The 21,187-nt window shown below is 39.8% G+C and overlaps 1 protein-coding gene and 1 long non-coding RNA gene across 2 annotated transcripts in view; both read right to left on the bottom strand.

Moving 5' to 3' along the window:
- The window catches only part of slc4a3 (solute carrier family 4 member 3), a 38,408-nt gene extending 29,627 nt beyond the window's left edge, over positions 1-8,781 (bottom strand). The window contains exons 1-4 of the mRNA XM_013911783.1: positions 8,635-8,781; positions 5,273-5,523; positions 4,898-5,088; positions 1,528-1,754 (exon numbers count right to left, since the gene is read on the bottom strand). Coding sequence (XP_013767237.1) covers positions 1,528-1,754; positions 4,898-5,088; positions 5,273-5,523; positions 8,635-8,668 — 703 coding nt within the window. The 5' untranslated portion in view covers positions 8,669-8,781. The remainder of the gene's footprint in view (positions 1-1,527; positions 1,755-4,897; positions 5,089-5,272; positions 5,524-8,634) is intronic.
- LOC102209943 (uncharacterized) overlaps positions 8,781-21,187 on the bottom strand; it is a 21,803-nt gene continuing 9,396 nt past the window's right edge. Inside the window, exons 2-3 of the long non-coding RNA XR_311831.2 lie at positions 17,380-17,784; positions 8,781-8,809 (exon numbers count right to left, since the gene is read on the bottom strand). This is a non-coding gene — a long non-coding RNA (uncharacterized LOC102209943). The remainder of the gene's footprint in view (positions 8,810-17,379; positions 17,785-21,187) is intronic.

Below are 21,187 nucleotides of genomic sequence, written 5' to 3' on the forward strand. Positions count from 1 at the left end.
ATAAAGATAAAGATAAAGACGTGAATGTTTCAATTGTGTAAGCATAGTGGAAGTACTTTTCAGAGCCAGCAGAGGGCAGCAAACCCACAACACACATTATTATTATGTCATCAAAAATGTCCTGTTATTTCTGGATATAATTAGTCACTTAATGAGAGGGAAACAGGGTTCTATTTAATCATTTAATCTGTAGTCAAAGCAGCAGGCTTTATTATGTCTTCAACAGCACTCAAGATAGCATCAAGGGAAACATATCCAGCTCTATGTTAAGAATAATACATACTGACATTGACTTTCCTTTATTGCGAGGTGCACACAGCCAAGAATCTGAAGTCACATCCACGTACGATCAGATCAGAGCACTGATGCGAGTCAAGGTCTTCATTTTTAACTCACTGCATTTACTTGGCATTTACATCAATAATACACTAACACACATAGTCCCTGGCTGATATATAACAATACAGGCAGCTCACAAAGACTCCCCTCCCTCCTCCACCACCACACACATCACTGTTGTGGCGTGGGTGATAAGAAAAAATGAGTCATCTCAGAAGGTGCTTTCAGAGATGGAGACAACCATCTACCGTTGTCCTGCTCCAAAGCTTTTCCTCAACACCAGTGAGGAATTTAAAAGGCTATTTTTTTGTATTGTCCCCAATAATCACATAAAAACCCCTATTTGACTTGCATTTAATAATAAAAACAATACCATAGCTACCTAAAAACAGACAGTTATTCCAGCATTTCAAACACACACAGGTTTCAACAGGTCTTTGCATCAATTTGCTCTAAATCTCCTCTTACCTCCTCACTCGTTTTCTCATTGTTATGGCCATTGCCAACCCCTCCCTCCTGCTCCTGCTCCAGCAGCCTGCAGGCTGACTTACCTCAGCACCAGCACTCTTCCCTTACCCCTCTACGCTGTTACCAATTTCCTCTCCACCGGGTTTTATCTTCCTGCCCTAAGCCTCCCTCCAGTCCTTCTCTCTATTACTGCATTGTATGTCTCCACTCTATTAAAAGGAGTTTCTACACCTTCGTCAACATGATGTGGGAGAAATGATAATAAAATAGAGTGACACAGAGCCTCGCCGACTGTGATGCTGTCCAGTGAAAAGTGCTAAACACACCAATCGATTTATTCACAGCATTATTAGATCAAGCTCAATTCTATATATTTTTTTCTAAATATGTACATGTAAATGTGTGAGTAATGGCTGTTTAAATACTTCCCCGCGGTTATAAATCAAGCACGTTGCGGCAACTGTTGCTGTGATTTGGCTCTATATAAATAAAACTGAATTGAATTGAATTATAATCATGTTGCTCTCAATAAAATATCTCCCTCTGCTGGTACTGCATCTCACTGCAACTTACTGCAACTTCTGCATTCATGTGCTTTTCACACTTTGGAGAGGCAAAGCGTGAAATGGACACAGTGGAACACGTGTCTATTACATGCTTTTCTGTGATACTGGGTTGAACATAAACTGCCCTAAAAATACAGTGTAGTATTTTTCTTACTTTTCATGTCATCCAGATCAGCGCTGACCAACATTTGGGCTTCAGCCTCATCAGTGGGCACCTGCTGATAGACGGCAGTCTCCAGGGCAGTCATGCTGCCGATGCAGATCCGCTCCCGCAGGTCGTAGTTGCTTCGCTGGGTGCCCGGCAGACGGTGGTGGACAGGCTTCTTGCGGAACCAGCCATGAGGTGTGATTGAACTTGAGGGATCTGATCCTGAGGGAACACTGACAAAGAGCACTATAAGTTAGGCTTGTGAAATTTTAATTAATTAATTCTTTGACATTATGAAAGAACTTTATTTTATTGTTTTCAAAACCAAAATATGAACCACAATGTAGTCCACAAATCAACCATAAATCATCACATTATAAAGTATTAATATACTTTATGTTAAAATCGTTTTTGATAAATACTCTCTTGGCTCATGCACTGCGGTTACTTTACCAACAGAGGGCTTCACAACACAACAACAGGCCTGGATCTCCTCTCCAAGCCTCTGAGTCATCCTCAGCTGAGCTTACTCAAACACAGCAATGAAATGCTGCATGGCTCAGGCATGATGCTTGTTTCTGTGCTTTTATCCAGTGAGCCATTAGCAGAGACAAGGACTTGAATCACCATGGCGCCCCTGACCTCCCAACAGCAAACTCCATGCATAATTCAAAGCATCACCAAATAATTCATATTCTGATGGTTATATTGTATGTGTTAGCAAGCCAGATATGAATGATTCAGCTGGAACCATTAATGGATCATAACTGCCCTAAAAACTGCACGTATGGGTTATAAATGTTATTGGCTTCCAATGACAAGTATCACACATCTAAAAATACAGCTTACTTAGCCTATGCTCTCGTATGCACGAGCCTGTTTTATAGGTTTTGCTGCACGAAAAAGTATTCACACAGTTAAAGGTTTCAAATTCAGAAAACAACAGGAAGCACTGAATATAAACCAAAATGTATTTAATATATTTGAACCTGATAAAATACTAAATTATGACTGTTGTTAGGAAAATGTAACCAGCAACATGCTCCTGTGATAGGCTTTATCACTGCCAAATTCTGCCTTGTGAAACAGACAGCAGTCAGGGATAAACTGATAACAAAAGGCTGTTAAAGCTGCATAATTAAGTGGATGAAAGTTTAACAAAAGACTTGGTGTAGTGTGAAAGAATTTGCTCACAATGATAATCCTACAGCTAATCTCATCCCTGTATTTCCCCCACAGTGTTATAGCATCTTTTAGCAATGTATTTCAGTTTTATGGCCCACAGCTTTAATAGCCTCCCACTGCTTTAATCAGCTGTGTTTTCAGCTTCAGTGGGCAGCTGTTTCCAGCAATATAATCTTTAATGAACACACTGTTACCTGTCCAACATATCAGCCACAAACAGACAACTTTAGCAGCTAGCTTAACTTTAGCAGCTAGCTGCTAATGGTCAGATACCTGAAAAACTACACATTAATGGGTTGGTGGAGACTAAAATAGAGATGCACAGCTAAAGGTAGAGCAGTTTATGAGGTGATTGTAACTGTTTGTGTATGAAAGTATGCGTGTCCTCCATACTCTCCCCGCACTCGTTATATTATCCATTTTTGATCTGCACACAGCTGTTGCCAGAACGTTGCACTCGCTTACGTCATTGTCATGAGACACTCTCACGAAAAAAACCAAAAACAAACAAACAACAACACAGTTTTAGTAACGCAGTAACGCAGCGTGCTTGCGGGAAAGTAACAGTAATCTAATTACCTTTTTGCAATAGTAATCCCTTACTTTACTCGTTACTCACTTTACTTACTTGTAAGTCGTTACTGCCCATCTCTGCCCACAGCCACCTTGAACCCATCTGTCCCTCCAACTGAACACCTCTCCACTGTTCTCATACATCTCCTGCATTAGCCTCGAATACTTCTCCACTACTCCTGACTTCCTCACTAGTAACAAAGATCCTCTCTTTGTACAATGATATGCATTACAACCAGTTTAGTGTCAAGCAGGGCTAATGTGGGGAACATAATTATTAGCTCTGATCCTATGCATGCCGGTCAGAGCTCATCACAGTGAGGGACAACACAAACAGTCGAAACTTTAAGGGCTGATTGATAACAAAAATCAATAGTACTGGGTGTGTGTTACTCCATATTTGTTCTTTTGCACAATTAACCTCAGTTAGCATTCTGCTAGCAGTTTACCTATGCTGCATTTCTGATACAGCTAAATTCTCAGTAAATCTGTTGTCAAGAAATATTGTTCTGTTCCTGCTGTGAGACAATAGAACACCCATGAAACACTTATATATGTGCACTGTATTAACAACAGTGGAGCTTAATTAAGCTGTTCTGCACCTCTAAAATCCAGATTTTTGTAATTGTGATGCTGTCTGACAAACTCTGCATTCACAAATGTTAAAAACAACAGCTGTGCCAAGAACTCGGCTATATTTTCTGGGGCGATTGTGGCTCAAGAGTTGGCAGTTCGTCTTGTAATTGGAAGGTTGCCGGTTCGAGTCCTGGCTCTGACAGTCTCGGTCGTTGTTTCCTTGGGCAAGACACTTCACCCGTTGCCTACTGATGGTGGTCAGAGGGCCCGATGGTGCCAGTGTCCGGCAGCCTCGCCTCTGTCAGTGCGCCCCAGGGCAGCTGTTGCTACAATGTAGCTTGCCATCACCAGTGTGTGAATGGGTGGATGACTGAATGTAGTGTAAATTGCTTTGGGGTCCATAGGGACTAAGTAAAGCGCTATACAAATACAGGCCATTTACCATTTACAAGCCAAACTATCATTCGGAGAGAAAGTCAGAAGCCACTGAGTGACTTATTCAGGTCTGCACTGGCAGACCGTATACTGAAACACATGTGCTGCTCTTATTGGCTGCTTCTCTCTATCACTCATAAACTTCTTCCTCAAAGGGGCAGGTGCAGCAGCCACACTAGTTTGATTTAAAGTTACCAACACTGATTATCAAACAGTCAGAGTGCAAGTGTGCAGCATTTACGACTGGAATTTAAAATACACATTCTGGATGTAATATGAATACACATATTACTATTACATCTACGACTTTAAGACGTAATATTAATATGTGTATTAAAGTGGTAGAATATGGGACCTAGAAAAGGTTTCAATTTGAGCTAATTTAGCTAAAAGACTGACAAGAGGTCAGTACTGGTCAGTGAGTAGGCTGTAGCATATCGCCTTTTTTCACAATGTCCTGTAGCAACAGACACGCTAATTATGCGAAACATATGAAACAAATTATGTGAATATTTGCCATCTTTGTGTTGGGCAGTGTTGCAGATTTTTTGCATTTTACAAATGTTTACTAGGACATTGGAGAGGACTCAGATGTCAGAAGTCACACCTGTTGCATGCTGCTTCTCCTCCATCCATGTCATCGTTCTGTCCAGTAACAGTTATTCCCCCATTATGAGCCGCCCCCTTTGTCAGAGTCAGCGCAGTTGTTTTCCTCGACAAAGGTTGTTCTTCGTTTTCCGCGTGGACGATAGTGTGGTGAAGGGGTTCCCCCAAGTCCTCTTGGCTCCCCAAACTAAACTGAGAGAAAGAGGAGGATCAGTGAGGGGGAGGCATATATAAATCTGGCTATACATAGTAAAACCATAATCAAAACCACAGATGATTCTCTTTTGTTTAAGTATTAATGCCACAAGCATCTTATCAGCAGCTCAGGTACATGAGTGGATTTTGCAAAAGTTACACTGTATAAGTCACATTTTACCTGTGGCTGGACCTCAGGGAGCTCTGCGGGAGTGACAGCCACCCCTTGCCCTTCGGTCTCCGACTCTGCCTCTTCCTCGTCTACCTCGTGTATGGTAGGCGTAACGTCAGAAGGCGGCAGCGAAGTCTTTTTTTTCCTGCGCTTCTTTTTGCGCCTCTTCTCCATGCTGTGTACCCTCTTCCGTAAACGCTGGGGCACGGGCAGGTGAGTGGACAAGGGGTGGTGCATATGGTGAAATGTGTGTCTGTGATCTGTGTCAAAGAGAGGCCATGATATCAGATGGTTTATTCACATCAGCTGGCTGAGCAGCTCATTCCATATCACGTGAAATGCTTTTTCTTTGGTGATGTATACAGACTTCCCAGCTGCACATCCATGACATCAATCGCTCACTCCAACAGCTCAAAGGGGGTTTATTGGATTGCAGTCCGATGAATGTGGAGGCCATTTGAGTACAGCGAACTCACCGTCATGATCAAGAAACCAGACAGAAATAATCTGAGCTTTGTGATACATTATTCTTCACAAAGCAGCCATTAGAAGATGGGTACACTGTGGTCATAACTGGATGGGAATAATCAACAACAATAGTCTGGAAGGTTGTGGTGTTCAAACAATTGCCAGTTGATAATAAGGTTTTCAAGGTATTCCTAGAGAACATCCCCCACAGCATTACACCACCACAAGCAGCCTGAACTTCTAGGATGGATCCATGATCAAATTCACTCACACTACAATCCAAGTGTTGTAGCAGAAATCAAGATTCATCAGGCAACATTTTTCCAGTCATCTGTTGCCCAATTTTAGCAAACCAATGTGAATCATAGCCTCAGTTTCCTTTTCTTGGCTAACAGGAGCGGCACCCAGTGCGGTCTTCTGCTGCTTTAGCCCATCTTCTTCAAGGAGCAAAATGTTGTGCATTTACAGATGATATTCTGCATACTGTGGTTCTCTGAGTTCATTTTTCCTTCCTATAAGCAGCAGTCTGACCATTCTCCTCTGACAATTCCCAGTGTAAATTTATTCTGCACATGTTAAAGTCATGGGTCCTCCACAGAATGACAGCGGTACCATGAGGGGATGTTTTTATTCTTAGCTACCTCACACATTTCAGCCTGTCTGAAAAACTCCTATACTTATTATCGACTTCTCCCCAAACAATTTCTAACTGGGATTCAGCTCAGCAGAATGCAGAACAGTTTGAAGAATATTGGGATGAGACTTCTTATAGTTTGTATTTGGCTAAAAGGGTATATACATTATATGAATATTTTTTTACCTTTTCTAGCCATTTACAGTGATAGACATCACAGAAAGTCATAAAAATAAAATGCAGACGTTATTCTTTTTCTGAAATACTATAGTCGCCAAACGTGTTGAAAAACTTTCACTAAAATCACTAATTAGCATTATATTTGCATTTTTCCTCGTTTCAGGATGTGTGAGCCCTTTATATTCGTTGTTTCTCTCCTACTCTCTGTGCCCACACAGGCTGCAGCCTATATTGTCATACCACCAACAGACATATTGTTCTGTTTCTTTTCAGGCAATGAACAGTTGCCGACTGAAACTGCACTTTTAATCAAAAATCGCTTCCAAGTAATTTCCAAGCGGCAGCAGTGTGCTGATGTGAGCTGTGAGCTTCTGTTGTTAAAGAAGTTGGAAACTTTGAGGAGAACCTCAGAACCAGCTGGGTACTTAAAAAAGCTGATATACCAGCCGGCCTTAGGACTACTTATAGTTTGCTTGGGCCAAGACTTTGAATTCCTTTCAATATCAAACATGCAGTGTAAAAAAAGTGCAACTTTCAGTTGAAAGAATCTTCCTTTAATTCCTAAAACCCTAGAAAGACATAACTCTTTAACAAACACCAAAGGAAAGCAGCTCCATCTTTACCAATATTATCTCTTGTCAGGTGATAGCCGTCAGCTAATCTCTTGAAAGCTAATCCAGCCTTTTACTCAACATACCCAATATATGGTGCCCTGCTTTGATCTAATCTCTTACCACAACGGACAGGGTCAGGATCAGCTGGGATACATGTGTATTTACAGTACAGGATATTTCAGCACTGATGATTGTTATGATGCCAGATAGCAACAGTAAAAGATTTTTTTAAAGCACTGTAGAAAAATCGACATTATGTGCACTGTCACATAATGTGGCATTGTCTTATTTCTTGCATAGTTGTATATATGTATATTTTTTCATTTTCATTTCTATTGTTCGCACCTTTGATCCAGGAGGATGATATTTCGTCCCATTGTATACTTGAGTGCATATTGTTGGGTTGACAATAAACATCGACTGGTCTTGTCAGTGTATCTTAAATTGTAGTCTTCAGTGTACTGAGTGTATAGGTACCAGCAGCAATGGCTGCAGTGACTCCAGCCATGCTCCCAAAAGTATAGGACAAATGTGTCTATTATATGGACACATGCCGTACGTCCAGAGGGGGACACATTAAATAGGCACTTTTAAATTGTGTTTGTAAAATTTCATATTCAGTCATGTATTTTAAGATTTACAATAAGCTTCTATGTCCATTACTTAAAAAATACCACCTTTTGAAATTCTTACAGATACATCCTGTAATTTGTTACAGAGTTGCAGCTTTTCCTCTGTAAAAATGTTGTGATTGTTTCCTTGTCTTGAAAAGCTCTATATAAATACATTTTACTTGCTTGCTTACTTTGTTCACAAAATCGAGTAAATAGTTCAAATAACTGTGCAGTGCTCAATTCTAAGATACGTGGTAGAAATTCATACACAGTGTACAGAGTGCACTGCAGATAAAGCTGATGGATACCACATGACAGGAGTACTGTCATGGCTGCTGGTGCCAGACGGTCTAGTCTCAGTATTTCAGTAACTGCTTATCTGCTGGGATTTTCCCACACAACCATCTCTGGGGTTTACAGCATCAGCTCTCTGGGTGAAAGGGTCTTGTTGATTCTTGCTGATAGGAAGACAACAGAAACTCAACAAAAGCCACTTGTTATAACCAAAGGATGCAGAAGAGCATCTCTGAATGAACAACACATTGCAGATGAGCTACAGCAGCAGAAGACAACACCAGGTGTCAGTCCTGTGAGCTGAGAACAGTGAACTGAAGCTACAATTTGCAAAGGTCACCGAAAATGAACAACAGAAGATTTGAAAAATGTTGCCTGATCTGATGAGTAGCCCTAAACCAAAATAAAATACATATAGAAATGCTAATAAAAATGAGTTTTGGCCAGTAATATAAAAACAAATCCAAAATATCAAATTCGACATTTGACTGCATTCTTGTCTCAGTGGCTTCTTTTGTTTGTGCAAGTGAAGCTATACTGTCATGTGTGCACGGCAGCTTTGCTTACACTCAAAGTCTTTCTCAGTGTAGTGTCGCCCCATCCTGTCTCCACTGGTAGAAGCAGAGTCACTGATGATGTCTGCAAAGCGCTCCACGGACAGAGCTTTCTCCCAGTTCTCTTCCTCCTCTTCTTCCTCCTGGTCCTCCACGCATCCATCCTCATCTTCCTCTTCCACCCTTACCTGGACGACAGTACAAATACTTTCAGTAAAGACAAAAAAGGATGATTAACTGCATGGCAATAACCGTAACATATATCTAAAGGCCACTCTTGCCCCCTGTCATTGAACCTCAGCTTTAACAAGAAGTTTTTCCAGTTTGCTATAAAATCTCTACGTGATACATGAAATGTGTTACCCTGATTACTATATTGTATATGCTAGCAAAGTGGGAAATCTAGCTGGACAGTTCTTTAGCACGACACACCTTGACTCATCAGAAACAGCAGCCACACGAGGGGAACATTCATGCTAAATGAAAGTGTAATGCTAATCTGGGATGAATGCAAAACAAATAATCATTTTTGTTACTATTTTATATGGAAAGTAGGTCTGCTGTTTCTATTTCCAGACATGATTTGCACTCAAGCCAAAGATTTATTTTTGCTGTTAAAAAGCAAAACAAAACATGTGATTGTATTTTAAAATAATTCTGCATCATCAGAATAGGAACACAGCGACTGTATATTCTCTGTTACATGCACAGAGGACATCAAATCAATACAACAAAGTGCTAAGCAGCAAAGAACTAATGCACTAGAGAGCCCCTGGAGACAGTGAAGACTGATGGGAGTGTCCTGCCTCAGCTATTTGGTGCTTGTGATAGGTCAGAATCACTGGCACATGCTGCTTCCTCGGCCTCAGATTGGTGCTGGCACAGTGCGTACTTTGGCTACCGTTCAGTGGTCTCAGATTGCTGTGTGCCAGGGCTCCATTACTTCCTAATTACCAGCAGGATGAAGGGACATGATGCATTTAATGATCCAAGCTACCTACCTACACAAGGCTGAGGCAGATGTAGCTAGGCAGAATAAAAGAAAGGTTTTTTTTGTTTTTTTAAAGTGAGTGAGCAGTGAACGCCTTGTTTTTACTGCATGTCCAGTTCAATTTTGTTCATGGTTTAATGTGCTCTGTGTTCCAATGAGTCAATTTCCCCATTCACTTCCTCATTTCCTTCACCTGCTCTGGTGAGGGCTATTCGTCAGAGTAAGACCCTGAATTTAATAGTCCCGACATATTGCAACAGGGAACAATATTCTAGGGAGAGTTTACTACAGACAAGAGGCCTAACTCTTTCATGTTAGCTTTGAAGTCAGATGAGGTGGAAGGACACAGGAGGTGGGCCACCCCAGCCCAGGTGGTGACGGCGTGATACGTACAGGAATAGAATCACACACAATGGCTTACAGTGATTTGAAATATTGTATGCTTTAAGTACTGTATGCCCAAATGGAAATCAGATATATTACACAAAAAAACCCGAAAAAAATCAGGAATGTATATTTGCCCTGTTTGCTATGAGTGCCATCACTGTGGGTTACAATCTACTGTCTGTAGATGTAATATTTCATGAAAATTCAAAATCTCTGTGGCTGGTTTGGCCACTTTGAACCAATTAAAATGTAAAGAAGCTTAAATTAAAAAAGTCCAATCAACACAGCTGAGATCCTCTCTAACCTTTACTCTAACCGCCCAACATCTACTACAATATTAATTTTTCATAATTTGTGGTATGGTGAGCCAGAGATGCATTTAAATATTTATCAGCAGCTGACTACTGTTCAGGAGGGCGTATGTGGGGCTGTGTTTGCTTTGTGTGAGGATTAAGTGTACTCGTGTTAGTGATCAGGAAACACTAAGTGAAAGCCACCGGGGTTCTGTACGCGCATTTCAGTTATGAAGTTACAAGGTGAATCAGGATTACTGTGAGGTCAGTTATAAATGATAAGCTACTGTAAAGCAATTTGGATTATGTTAACATGTGTTAACATAATCCAAAGTAATCCAAACTCTTCATCCAAAGTACACAAGTACTTCTATGTTTGAGGTAATATACTGCAATAGTTCATTCAAGTAAATTATTTAAGTTTTTAAATGCAAACAGAGATCCCAGCATGCACTGTTTGACTGTCACAACTATACGAGGAAAAACAGCATGCATGATGGGAACTTTCTGTGTCTTTAATGCACGTTAAATTAGATCTTCCTTGTTTCTTCTCACAGTAATGAAAACTAAGTTAACCATGATGAAGCTTCAGATTAAATTAGCATCCTACCATTGTACATGTATTATCTAATGAAGTCATAGAGAGCAGCAGGTTCACAGGTTGTATTTGTAACATTTTTTTAAAATAAAATAAAAAAGGACGTCACATTAGTTGTAGCAAAATATGTGTTTACGTGAAAGAAAATAAAGCTGAGTTGAATAAATTAGCAAACGTGAGACAAATGAGTACACATCAGCTACCGAAGCAACCATCAAAGAAACAAAGACTTTGAATAAACTTTGGTTTTGGCTTATAAAAGCTGTAGCCAGGTCTTGCTTATACAACATTTAGGATACTGGAAAACACCATTGGACACTAAATTTAAAATATAAAATGAACCTTTTACTAATTAAAACACAGGCGGATAAAAATATTTAGCTCTTTAAAATTCTTCTCTTTGTGTTTCCTCGCAGAGTGCTCCTCTTTCTGTTGCTTCAACCTCCTTTTATTTGGCGTGCCGTGTTTAAAGCGGCTTCCCTGTCGCTTTAAGCCGGGCCTCTTTGATTTAAGGAGCTGGCACGCTTCCCAGAAAAACAAATCACAACTAACATAAATATCAGCATCGGTGTTTTGCTTTTCTTCTCACTGCACAGCTGATGTTTATGAGCAATTATTTCAAACTGAACAGTTTGCATAAATATGATGTTTTGAAATAAAATGAGGGATGGTGAGCTCTTCTCAAATATGGTTCAATTATTGCATGCACCCATAAGCCTTATGAGCCTAATTACTTCTGTTAACTTCTATAGAGTCCCTGTAGAAAACAGCAGCCTTTGTCTTCAGTAAATTAGCCCATTTATAACTGCAACATGCTATCAAATAGAAATATTCAACATATGTTGCGTTATCTTATACATATGCCCGCGCTGCAGTATAGAATTGAAACTTTTGAACAATACGATGCCACACAGTATCAGTTTTAGGTTGAAGGTGTGCTTGGAACCCTTTTGGTGAAACCTTCAATTAAAGTTTACTACAGAGAGGACAAACTGACAGCACTGCAACCAAGCCAGTGATCCTTTTACGTAGTAAGCACTTAAAATAAGAACTTCAAATAACTGAAGACCAAGCAAATAAAGAGATACCACTGATTTGTCAATTTAACATTTAAATGCAATGCAACTGATTACCAAAGCTGGATACTTGTTTTCCTGGGGCTGTCAAAGAGTACAATGTAAATCTAAGGACAAAAAGAAAATGTCTGCAACAAGTCATCATGGTTTGGTTTTATTATGTAGAAGTTTCAAAAATGTGGCAAATTAAAATGATAGAATTTAACCAGGTTCTTCCATGCTGCACCACATATGAAACATCACTGTTAGCGTTGAGAAAAAACACTTAGATACATAAGCAAAAGGTGCAATGCAAATATAAGAAATACAATAAATTACAGGAGTGCAGCATCCCACATTACCACCATATGATGATCAGTGCTGTTAGCAGCAATGTGCATTGCCCCATCAACATGCAGTCCAGAGGTGATCAGGTCTTTGCAACCGTAGCACCTAGACTCTGGAATAACCTCCCTGCTCATATTCGTTGGCTATTATCTGGCTTGTTGTGTTGTCACCTTTATTGTTTCTTGCCCTGTTCCTTCTTAACTGTTTCGCTCTCATTGTCTCATGCTCTGTCTGACTGTGAAGCACTTTGGTCAACTCAGTTGTTATTAATATGTGCAATAGAAATACACTTTGATTGATTTGATTGCTGTGCCTTAAATAGCAAGAAACAAAAATGTGTGACTACTATTTGTTGTGGTCCACTGACAACCACTTTACTTTATAAACCAGGACCTATGCTGTGTTGTTTCAGCCAGTTCACACCTCCAGTGAACATGTCAAAGTGTCCACCAGTAACCCTAAACCACACCTGCCTCCATTAGAGAGTGAGTGTGTATGTGGTGGTTAGAAGTGTTTAAAGGTATAGAATAAAATACTGTATAAATGTATGTGTGAATGGGTGAATGTGGCTTACAGTGAAAAGCGCCTTGAGTGCTCACTAAGCGTAGAAAAGCTTGGTATAAATAACAGTCCATTTACCATTCACGTTAGAGAGCAACACCAGTGGTCTCTGTGGCAACGGGGACCATTGGGCTTTGCTTTCATATGATTCATACACACATGCCCTCACACTAAACCACAAAAACAAAGTCTCGACTAGCAGAATCAATCAGACTATAGGAGACTAAAACCTGTGCAGAGAAGCCGCTCCGCCTCACTGCAGAGGCTCCGTCTGTGTATTTGAACACAGAGCTGACAAGTGATTGAAGGTAGAAAAGAGTCTACTCTTTGCAGCCAATCGTTGAGCCTGTTATTTCCACCAAACTACAATATGTTACATGCACTTTGGAGGACACAGTTCCCGCTGTGCATAATGACACATCACCTACTTAGATGATAGAACTGTTTTTCCCTGAGATCACCGGCTATTCTGTTTCGCTTGAAGCAAAGCTACAAAGCATTGTGCAAAGCTGGACATGGAGCATTTTCCACAGACCCGAGGGTGACTCATCACTGCTTGGAGAAATTGGAAGTAACAATTTAGTCTTCAAGACATTTCAGTGCTCTTTTCACTCAAGATAATCATCTTGCTATTGTGTAAGGAAATGCTATTGCTCAAAATATGAGCAAGGATGTACACCGAGCCACACCAGAGTCTAAACAGCAGGATTTTATGACAAAAGTCAACTCATTAATTGAATCTCTGCAATTTGCTCAACTTCAATGAACTCTGATATGCAAATATGGTCTGCTCATTCTCCATTTATGACCTTGGATTGAACAGTTTTAAGAATTTAAACAGAGAAGGCAACTGAGCTTATTATCAGTTTTGCACAGTCCACCTAATTTCCTCTGCCAAACTATAAACCGCTCCACCAAAAGTAATTGTAGACCACTATAAGAGCAGATGGTGCAAATATGTCTCCTGAGTACAATGGGTCTTGTGCTGGCATGTTTCTGGCTGGCTAGTACGAACAATAGCAGTTAGTTTATCAATGGACTGTCAGCTAGTCCTGTAACTTTGGTGCATGCGACCGAGCTTATGTTAATTTAAAATGTTATTGCTTGCTGCCATATGGCAAAAATATAAACAATGCCTTTGGAAATATTGGAAACAAGCCCTTTGTTTTCGGTACACATGGTGCGTCAAAGGGCAGCGTTAGCCTGAGGATGACAGAACAGTAATGTCCAAATGCTTCCGACTGAATTAACAGATCCAAGTAGAAAATATTCAAAACAACAACAAATATTGTGTTTTATTGCCTATTGTACACCATTATGGATATGGAAATATCTGCAGGCATTGCTCTCTGGTCGAAACAAGTGTTCTGGCAGCTAACTGGTGTGAAAGTGTGAACTGAGTGCTGGAGATGTTGCAGCTAAGAACTGACTTAACACCAACTCAAACAAATCATTTCATGGCTATCTGTCAAACAATCATGTAGGCTTGTTTTCTCACTTAGCTTTCTGATCTCAAGCCGCACTCGCTAACAGCACTGAAGTTTCTGGAGACCTCCTGTAGCTTTAAAGGAACACGACTCTATTGTACAAGCTGCTATAATAACATCTGCTACACAACACTTTTCTTATTCAGATTACTTACTCTATTACTTATCCAGAGTAATAGAGTAAGTAGCTGGTTAGACACCATGTTTCTTTAAGGACTGACCTCAATTCTATCTGAATTTAGAAGCAGGACTTTATGTATTTAAGACATTCATGTGGATAGATGAAGCTGGTTATCAGATGCATTGCAATGAAAATGTGCAATATGTCTCATAATTAGAGCAGGGCGATATGACCAAAAATATTTATCACGATATACATTTAAAAATTTGCGATAACGATATAACTGACGATATAATTGACACTAGACAAAATACTTTACAACTCCACAACTTTATTAGTGCAAAAAAACCCCACCAATGTATTTTCACTTAAACAAGCAGCTGTTTTTTATCTCCATTAAAGTTATATAAAAATTTAACAGTGCAAATGCAAATTCCTTGCTGACAGTTTAACCAAAAGGCATTTGCAGTGGGAATTGGCCGACATATCCTCAGAATAACCATGTATAATATCCACAAAACTTAAAAAGAGGTTATACACATACAATACGGTAATATTATGTTGAAGCACAGTACGTATCACTCCGCGAGGCTCCTGACTACAATAGCTGTAATGCTCCGACAACCCATCAAGCGGTGCGGGTTCATAGCTTAGCAAAGTCGTACTAAAACATTTGACAGATTTTCGAGCGCCGTGTACGACAGAAAATCGTTTTGAGGTCAGTAAACACAACCAGAATTCATACATAAGGCACACAGGATTATAAGGGGCACTGTCTATTTTTAGAAAAATCAAAGGATTGATTTTAAGTGTGCCGTATTTTCTAAAAAACACAGTAAAAACGACGGCCCTCTAGCATGCTCTACCAAAAATAGTGCTTTGTTGTGTATCTGACGGACGAAGGCTAAACCAGTTCCACATCACTGAAGTTGCAGCATTTTTACAAACCAATTCTGGTTCATCCGTTTCATTCAACGATCCGCTTTTGCCCTTCTCATTCTCCGTCGCCGCCATGCTTTTTCCGCCATGTGCGTATGATAATAAAGGCACTGTGCATGCTCCATATTCTATCGCGATATTTCATTTTCTTATCGTTGCCCAACATTATACCAGTATTACCGTGAACGGCATGATATGGCCCAGCCCTACTTGTAATAATACTGCCTAAGTATAAGGACAAAAGAAGAGTATTTGTAACCTTCACTTTCTGTATTGTAATGAATTCCGTATCCTGACTAAAACTCTTCAATTAAGCCATTCCTCTGGAGATGCTCAGTTAGCGGTTTTACAACTACTCTTTCAATAATGTTTAAAATAAAAGTTGGAGATTGATCTACAAATAGCTAAGACAGCTGGGTCAAGGTATGTCTTTTTTTGAGTAATGGTTTCATTACCATCATTTTAAACTGATTCTACTAAACCACTAATAAATGGTAGGACTTCTTTGAGCAATATTGTAGGAAAGGAGTCTAATAGGTGGCTGTAGCTCAGGAGGTGGAGCAGGTCATCTACTAAACAGAAGGCTGGTGGTTGGATCCTGGGCAGTTCCAGTCTCCATTTGGCAAGATATTAACCCCAAGTTGCTCTCCAATGCATGCGTCAGAATAGGGCTGGGCCATATCATGCCTTTCACGGTAATACAGGTACAATGTTTGGCAACGACAAGAAAATGAAATATCACGATAGAATATGGGTAAAACGCGCATGCGCAGTGCCTTTGTTTTCATACGCACATGGCGGAAAAAGCATGGTGGCGACGGAGAATGAGAAGGGTGAAAGCGGATCGTTGAATGAAATGGATGGTTTTTTGGAAAATACGGCACACTTAAAATCAATGCTTTGATTTTTCTAAAAATCGACAGTGCCCCTTATAATCCCGTGTGCCTTATGTATATATTCTGGTTGTGTTTACTGACCTCGAAACGATTTTATGTACACGGCGCTCGAAAATCTGTCAAATGTTTTAGTACGACTTTGCTAAGCTATGAACCTGCACTGCTTGATGGGTTGTCAGAGCATTACAGCTATTGTAGTCAGGAGCCTCGCGGAGTGATACGTACTGTGCTTCAACATAATATTACCGTATTGTGTGTGTATAACCTCTTTTTAAGTTTTGTGGATATTATACATGGTTATGCTGAGGATATGTCAGCCAGTTCCCACTGCAAATGCCTTTTGGTTAAACTGTCAGCAAGGAATTTGCATTTGCACTGTTAAATTTTTATATAACTTTAATGCAGATAAAAAACAGCTGCTTGTTTAAGTGAAAATACATTGATGTTTTGTTTGTTTTCTTGCACTAATAAAGTTGTGGAGTTGTAAAGTATTTTGTCTAGTGTCAATTATATCGTCAGTTATATCGTTATCGCAAATTTTTAAATGTATATCGTGATAAATATTTCTGGTCATATCGCCCTGCTCTGCGTCAGAATATGAATGTTAGATAGAAAGCACTAAAGCGTATGAATGGGTTAATGCGGTTGTATAAAGTGCTTCGGAGCTCCAGGACAATAGAAAAGTGCTATATAGAAATCAGTCCATTTAATAGACATGTTGATGGTTTGTAGAACGTATGTATTGAAGTTAACACCAAAACTCAAGCACTTCTGATTTAAGGCTTTCTTTTTCAGTGGAGCAAAAGTATCCAAGGTCATACGCAGTGAGGATGTAAGACTGTTAACAAGATAACCGACCTCTGTGGGAGTAGAGTTCAGGTAGCTGCTCTGCATTGTGTTGGCACATGGCATTGAAAAAGATGAAAGAAAATGAACTGCATCCTTGAAGTTTCAAATAGACATCTACTGTAATGACATTCATTAACCCCTCCTGTGCAATCCATTATTATATTATTATGCCAACTATCGTTATGTTTATTTTTATAAGAACAGGTTCAGTTTAAGAAAACAATACTTCTTACCTGCTGTAGGTTTATTAACACATCTATGTCAGGGGCATGACCTCCTGTAGCCATGGGGCCCGGCAAGCAGCCAGAGGGTAGAGCAGACCTCTAAAACGTGCAGGGTCCCGCAGGGAAGTGGACTAGTGTGGCTGGAATGAGGGGAGACTGGCTATGGAATTGCTGTGAGGAAGATGATGCGGTGGACGTGACTGGACCAACAAGAGTGGTCCAAGAAGTGGGTGACAAAGGTCAAAGTGTTTAGGTGTTGGGGTCAGGTAGGGTTTGTGTCTTTGGGAGAGGGGAATAAGCAGGAGAGAGAAAGAGGGAAAGAAGGGCTGCACGGCAGGAACCTGGAGGAGGACGGGATCAGCCCTTCTCTTTCACTGCTGGGGATCCAGGAAGCCTTTGGGGTGGCATAACCTGCTGGAGAATGAACAGGGTAGGAGGTTAGCAGTCAGATATGATGGATAGTTTCTCCAGTGACCAAGCACATGTAAGGTTATATAGTACATAATCACCATATGCTGATGGATACACATCCAAAGAAACACAGTCATATATAACCACAAATTACACACAGTAAACTAAAAGTCCACAGACAAATCTGAAAACAAAATGTGAATCAGAGAATCTAATTTTAATTTTTTCCTTTTTAAAAAATGTTGAGGTTTTTTTAAGCTAGGTAGCTTAGCATAATTACAGGAAGTGGTCCAAATTAAACAATGTTCTGTAAAAACATAACAAAATCCACCTAAAAGCAAGTCTAAAGTTTCCTATTACTGATTATAAAGCGCTTTGAGTGCTCAGAGTAGAAAAGCTTTATATAAGAACGAGTACCACAAAAAGGTGTTGGAGGTGTTTGCTTACAGATTGTACTGCCTTGTACAAAGGCAGGGTAGCTGCTTTGACCTTTTGCAGCTATGAGCTGGTTGGCTTGTACATTATTATTTATGTAAAAGTATATTCAGGTGGTAGTAATGTAATTGACATTATAAAACATGCACGTAGCTTTTGCTGTGGAAAAATTAAGCTACATGAATTTTACTTGAATGTCACTAGATGTCGATAGCTGTGGTTAGAAAAAAATACTTAAGCCTACGCTGTTCTGGTGAGTTTATGAGCTCACTAAATTATTTTGGATCGTATTGAATAACAAAAACTCTTTTTTTTTGTAAATCATGATCACTAGCCAATGAGCATGCTGCCTATGAGACAAAAAAATTGTTAAACTGAAAAAAAGTCTGAAGGTTTGGTCACTGACTGCTTGGCTTTTTATGTCATAATTGAAAATGTGGCCAATAAAAGTATTTAATTGAGTGACGGTAATAACATTTAATACGTAAAATGGTATTACGGTAGAATTATTTGTCTTTGGTGTAGTGTGACCTAGATAAGTTAGTTAAGCTATTTATTACAGTAAGTCAGGTAAAGTAATTATATATTTGAAACAGCTATTTCCCCACTTCTCACCTAGCTGACATTGGCAGGGAAACAGGGAAATCTAGAGCTCTGTACCAGAAAATACCAGACTGATGCAAAAACCAGCTCACTGTGAGTCTCAGTGGGACTGTTACCATTATGTTAAAATTAAATTTCCAGATAGAAATTAGCATCTTACCAGCTAAGTGACTGTTAAGATATCTTCACAGGTCATTACTGCTGGTGCTCCATGAATTAAATGATTTCAAGTCTTTAGATCAGTTTCATAATTTGAAAACCCCAGTAGCACACATCCACAAAGAGCAGACAGCTGAATCATCCTGAAAATGTCAAAAATAAATGCTAGTGATTGGACTGGTCTCAACATGATAGAAAACAGGTGCTTCTCTTCCATGTAAACATGCCGGTTGTTGGTCTGTAATTATATTATTCTGGGCAGTGCAGGAGGGGACGGGGCAGGGGAAGAGCTGCCATTTAAAATCCACTAACTCCTCCAAAGACTGAGTCTGTGCTGTCTATAATTTTGGTGTGCCTACATTGCTTTGCCAGACCAGACAGAGAAGGAAATACCAGAATACGCTAATCCGAAAATCCTTCTGTCATGCGCAGGCTTTGCTTTGATTAACTCATATTTTTGATTTATTGAGCTAATAATACCCCTTGGTTTTTATAAGGCTTCGCTGCAGTATAAACAAGAAGGACGCAAAACAGAAAACATTAGGCTAAATTAAGCAAATAATAAGTAAGAATGTACTGCCAACATAAAATAGTCATGGGAATTAATGAAACCCAGTTAAATCAACCCCGAGTGACCAGTTGTGTTTGGTGTTGCCGTTTTCCCACAGTCACAATATGAGGCTTCACATCTGTCTCAGTTTTATTCAGCTGACTCACTTGCTCCCTTTGAGACATTTACATTTGGCTCACAGCTCACATTATACACAAGGCACTGCACAAATAGAAGTACTGTAGGCTGCTGAGATCTAGAGCAGTTTGAGGTTATGTCTTTAACAGTGAGGTACTATGCACATGCACTCCATAGTACTGCATTAACAGTTCAGTACACAGCAGATGCATACACCTCCCCTGCATAACCACAGGCTAATCCATTGTGAGTAACTCTCAGTGTTTTAAAGCACAGCTTTATGGATATGCAACGAAAATATACATCAAGCAACGTGAATATGGAGTGGTAACGGGGTGAACATGGAGTAGGTAGTCACACCACAAAGCTGACCCATATCTTGCCCTGCCTACCACCACCCAGACCAGTGCCCAGTGATATCAAATGTCTCACCCCCTTGACACAGCCATGTAATCAGAGAGCTCTGAATGGTTCTGCCTTTGAATGTGTGAAAGGATTGATATATTAGTGATTGTGTTACAGACACTGGTGGCGGAAGCAGCTGAGGAACGCCAACATTAAAAAAAAAGGAAAACAAAAGGCCTGGTAAACATCCAGTCTGCAATACAAAGAATCAGGGTGACTGGTCAGGGTGTGATACCTACAGAGAAAAGTAAAGCTGAGATGACGGTAAAATATTCCGCTGGATTTCTGTTAAACATCAGCAACTGAGCAAGACAGAAAAAACATATTTATATGACGATGCAATGATTGCATAACGAATGTGAGAAAGATATCCTTGTCATATCACAAGTACATGGCAGGTTGGCAGATATGCCAAAAAATGTGTTTACAGACAGGCATTTCATTTGCTCAGATTACTATGTAAAGTGGATGCTTAACCTTGCAATTGACTTTATAAATACCGTCATTCTGGGCTCCCTCTGCTTGACAGCCACCTTGTTTAAACTGTTACCTGTTTCAAGAGATCAGCATAAAATATCAACTGCCAAAAGTAATTCGATCACAAGGTCTAGAAGTTAGAAACAAGCTGTAAAAAAGTACCACAAGAATTCTCTAGACTAGGAGGTTTAAGGACTAGTCACGGAGTTAATGGAATTGAATAACCATACCAATTCTGAATGTACACTAATACTGATGTCAATAGTTGGGCCTATTGGTGGTTAACCCTTTAAGACCCACCATAGAAACAAGTCCGCCAGAGTTATCTTTATATTTTTACATGCTGTAGTGCCATTTTTGGGAGCATTTCAAGTTGCTATACATCAATACAACTGTTATAGCCCAAATTTTAATAATATGTATGCATTAAGTCTATAAAAGTGCAATAAACTACAAAAGATGTAAAATCGTATTTGGGCTGGGTTTTTTTTTAAATATATTTCTAGTTAGAGAAATTTAAATTTCACGGGGCGATCTTGGCTCAAGAGTTGGGAGTTCGCCTTGTAATCGGAAGGTTGCCGGTTCGAGCCCCGGCTTGGACAGTCTCGATCGTTGTGTCCTTGGGCAAGACACTTCACC

Source organism: Pundamilia nyererei, unplaced genomic scaffold (assembly GCF_000239375.1).
Source record: "Pundamilia nyererei isolate P.nyererei 1_Seehausen unplaced genomic scaffold, PunNye1.0 scaffold00071, whole genome shotgun sequence".
Taxonomy (NCBI): Eukaryota; Metazoa; Chordata; class Actinopteri; order Cichliformes; family Cichlidae; genus Pundamilia; species Pundamilia nyererei.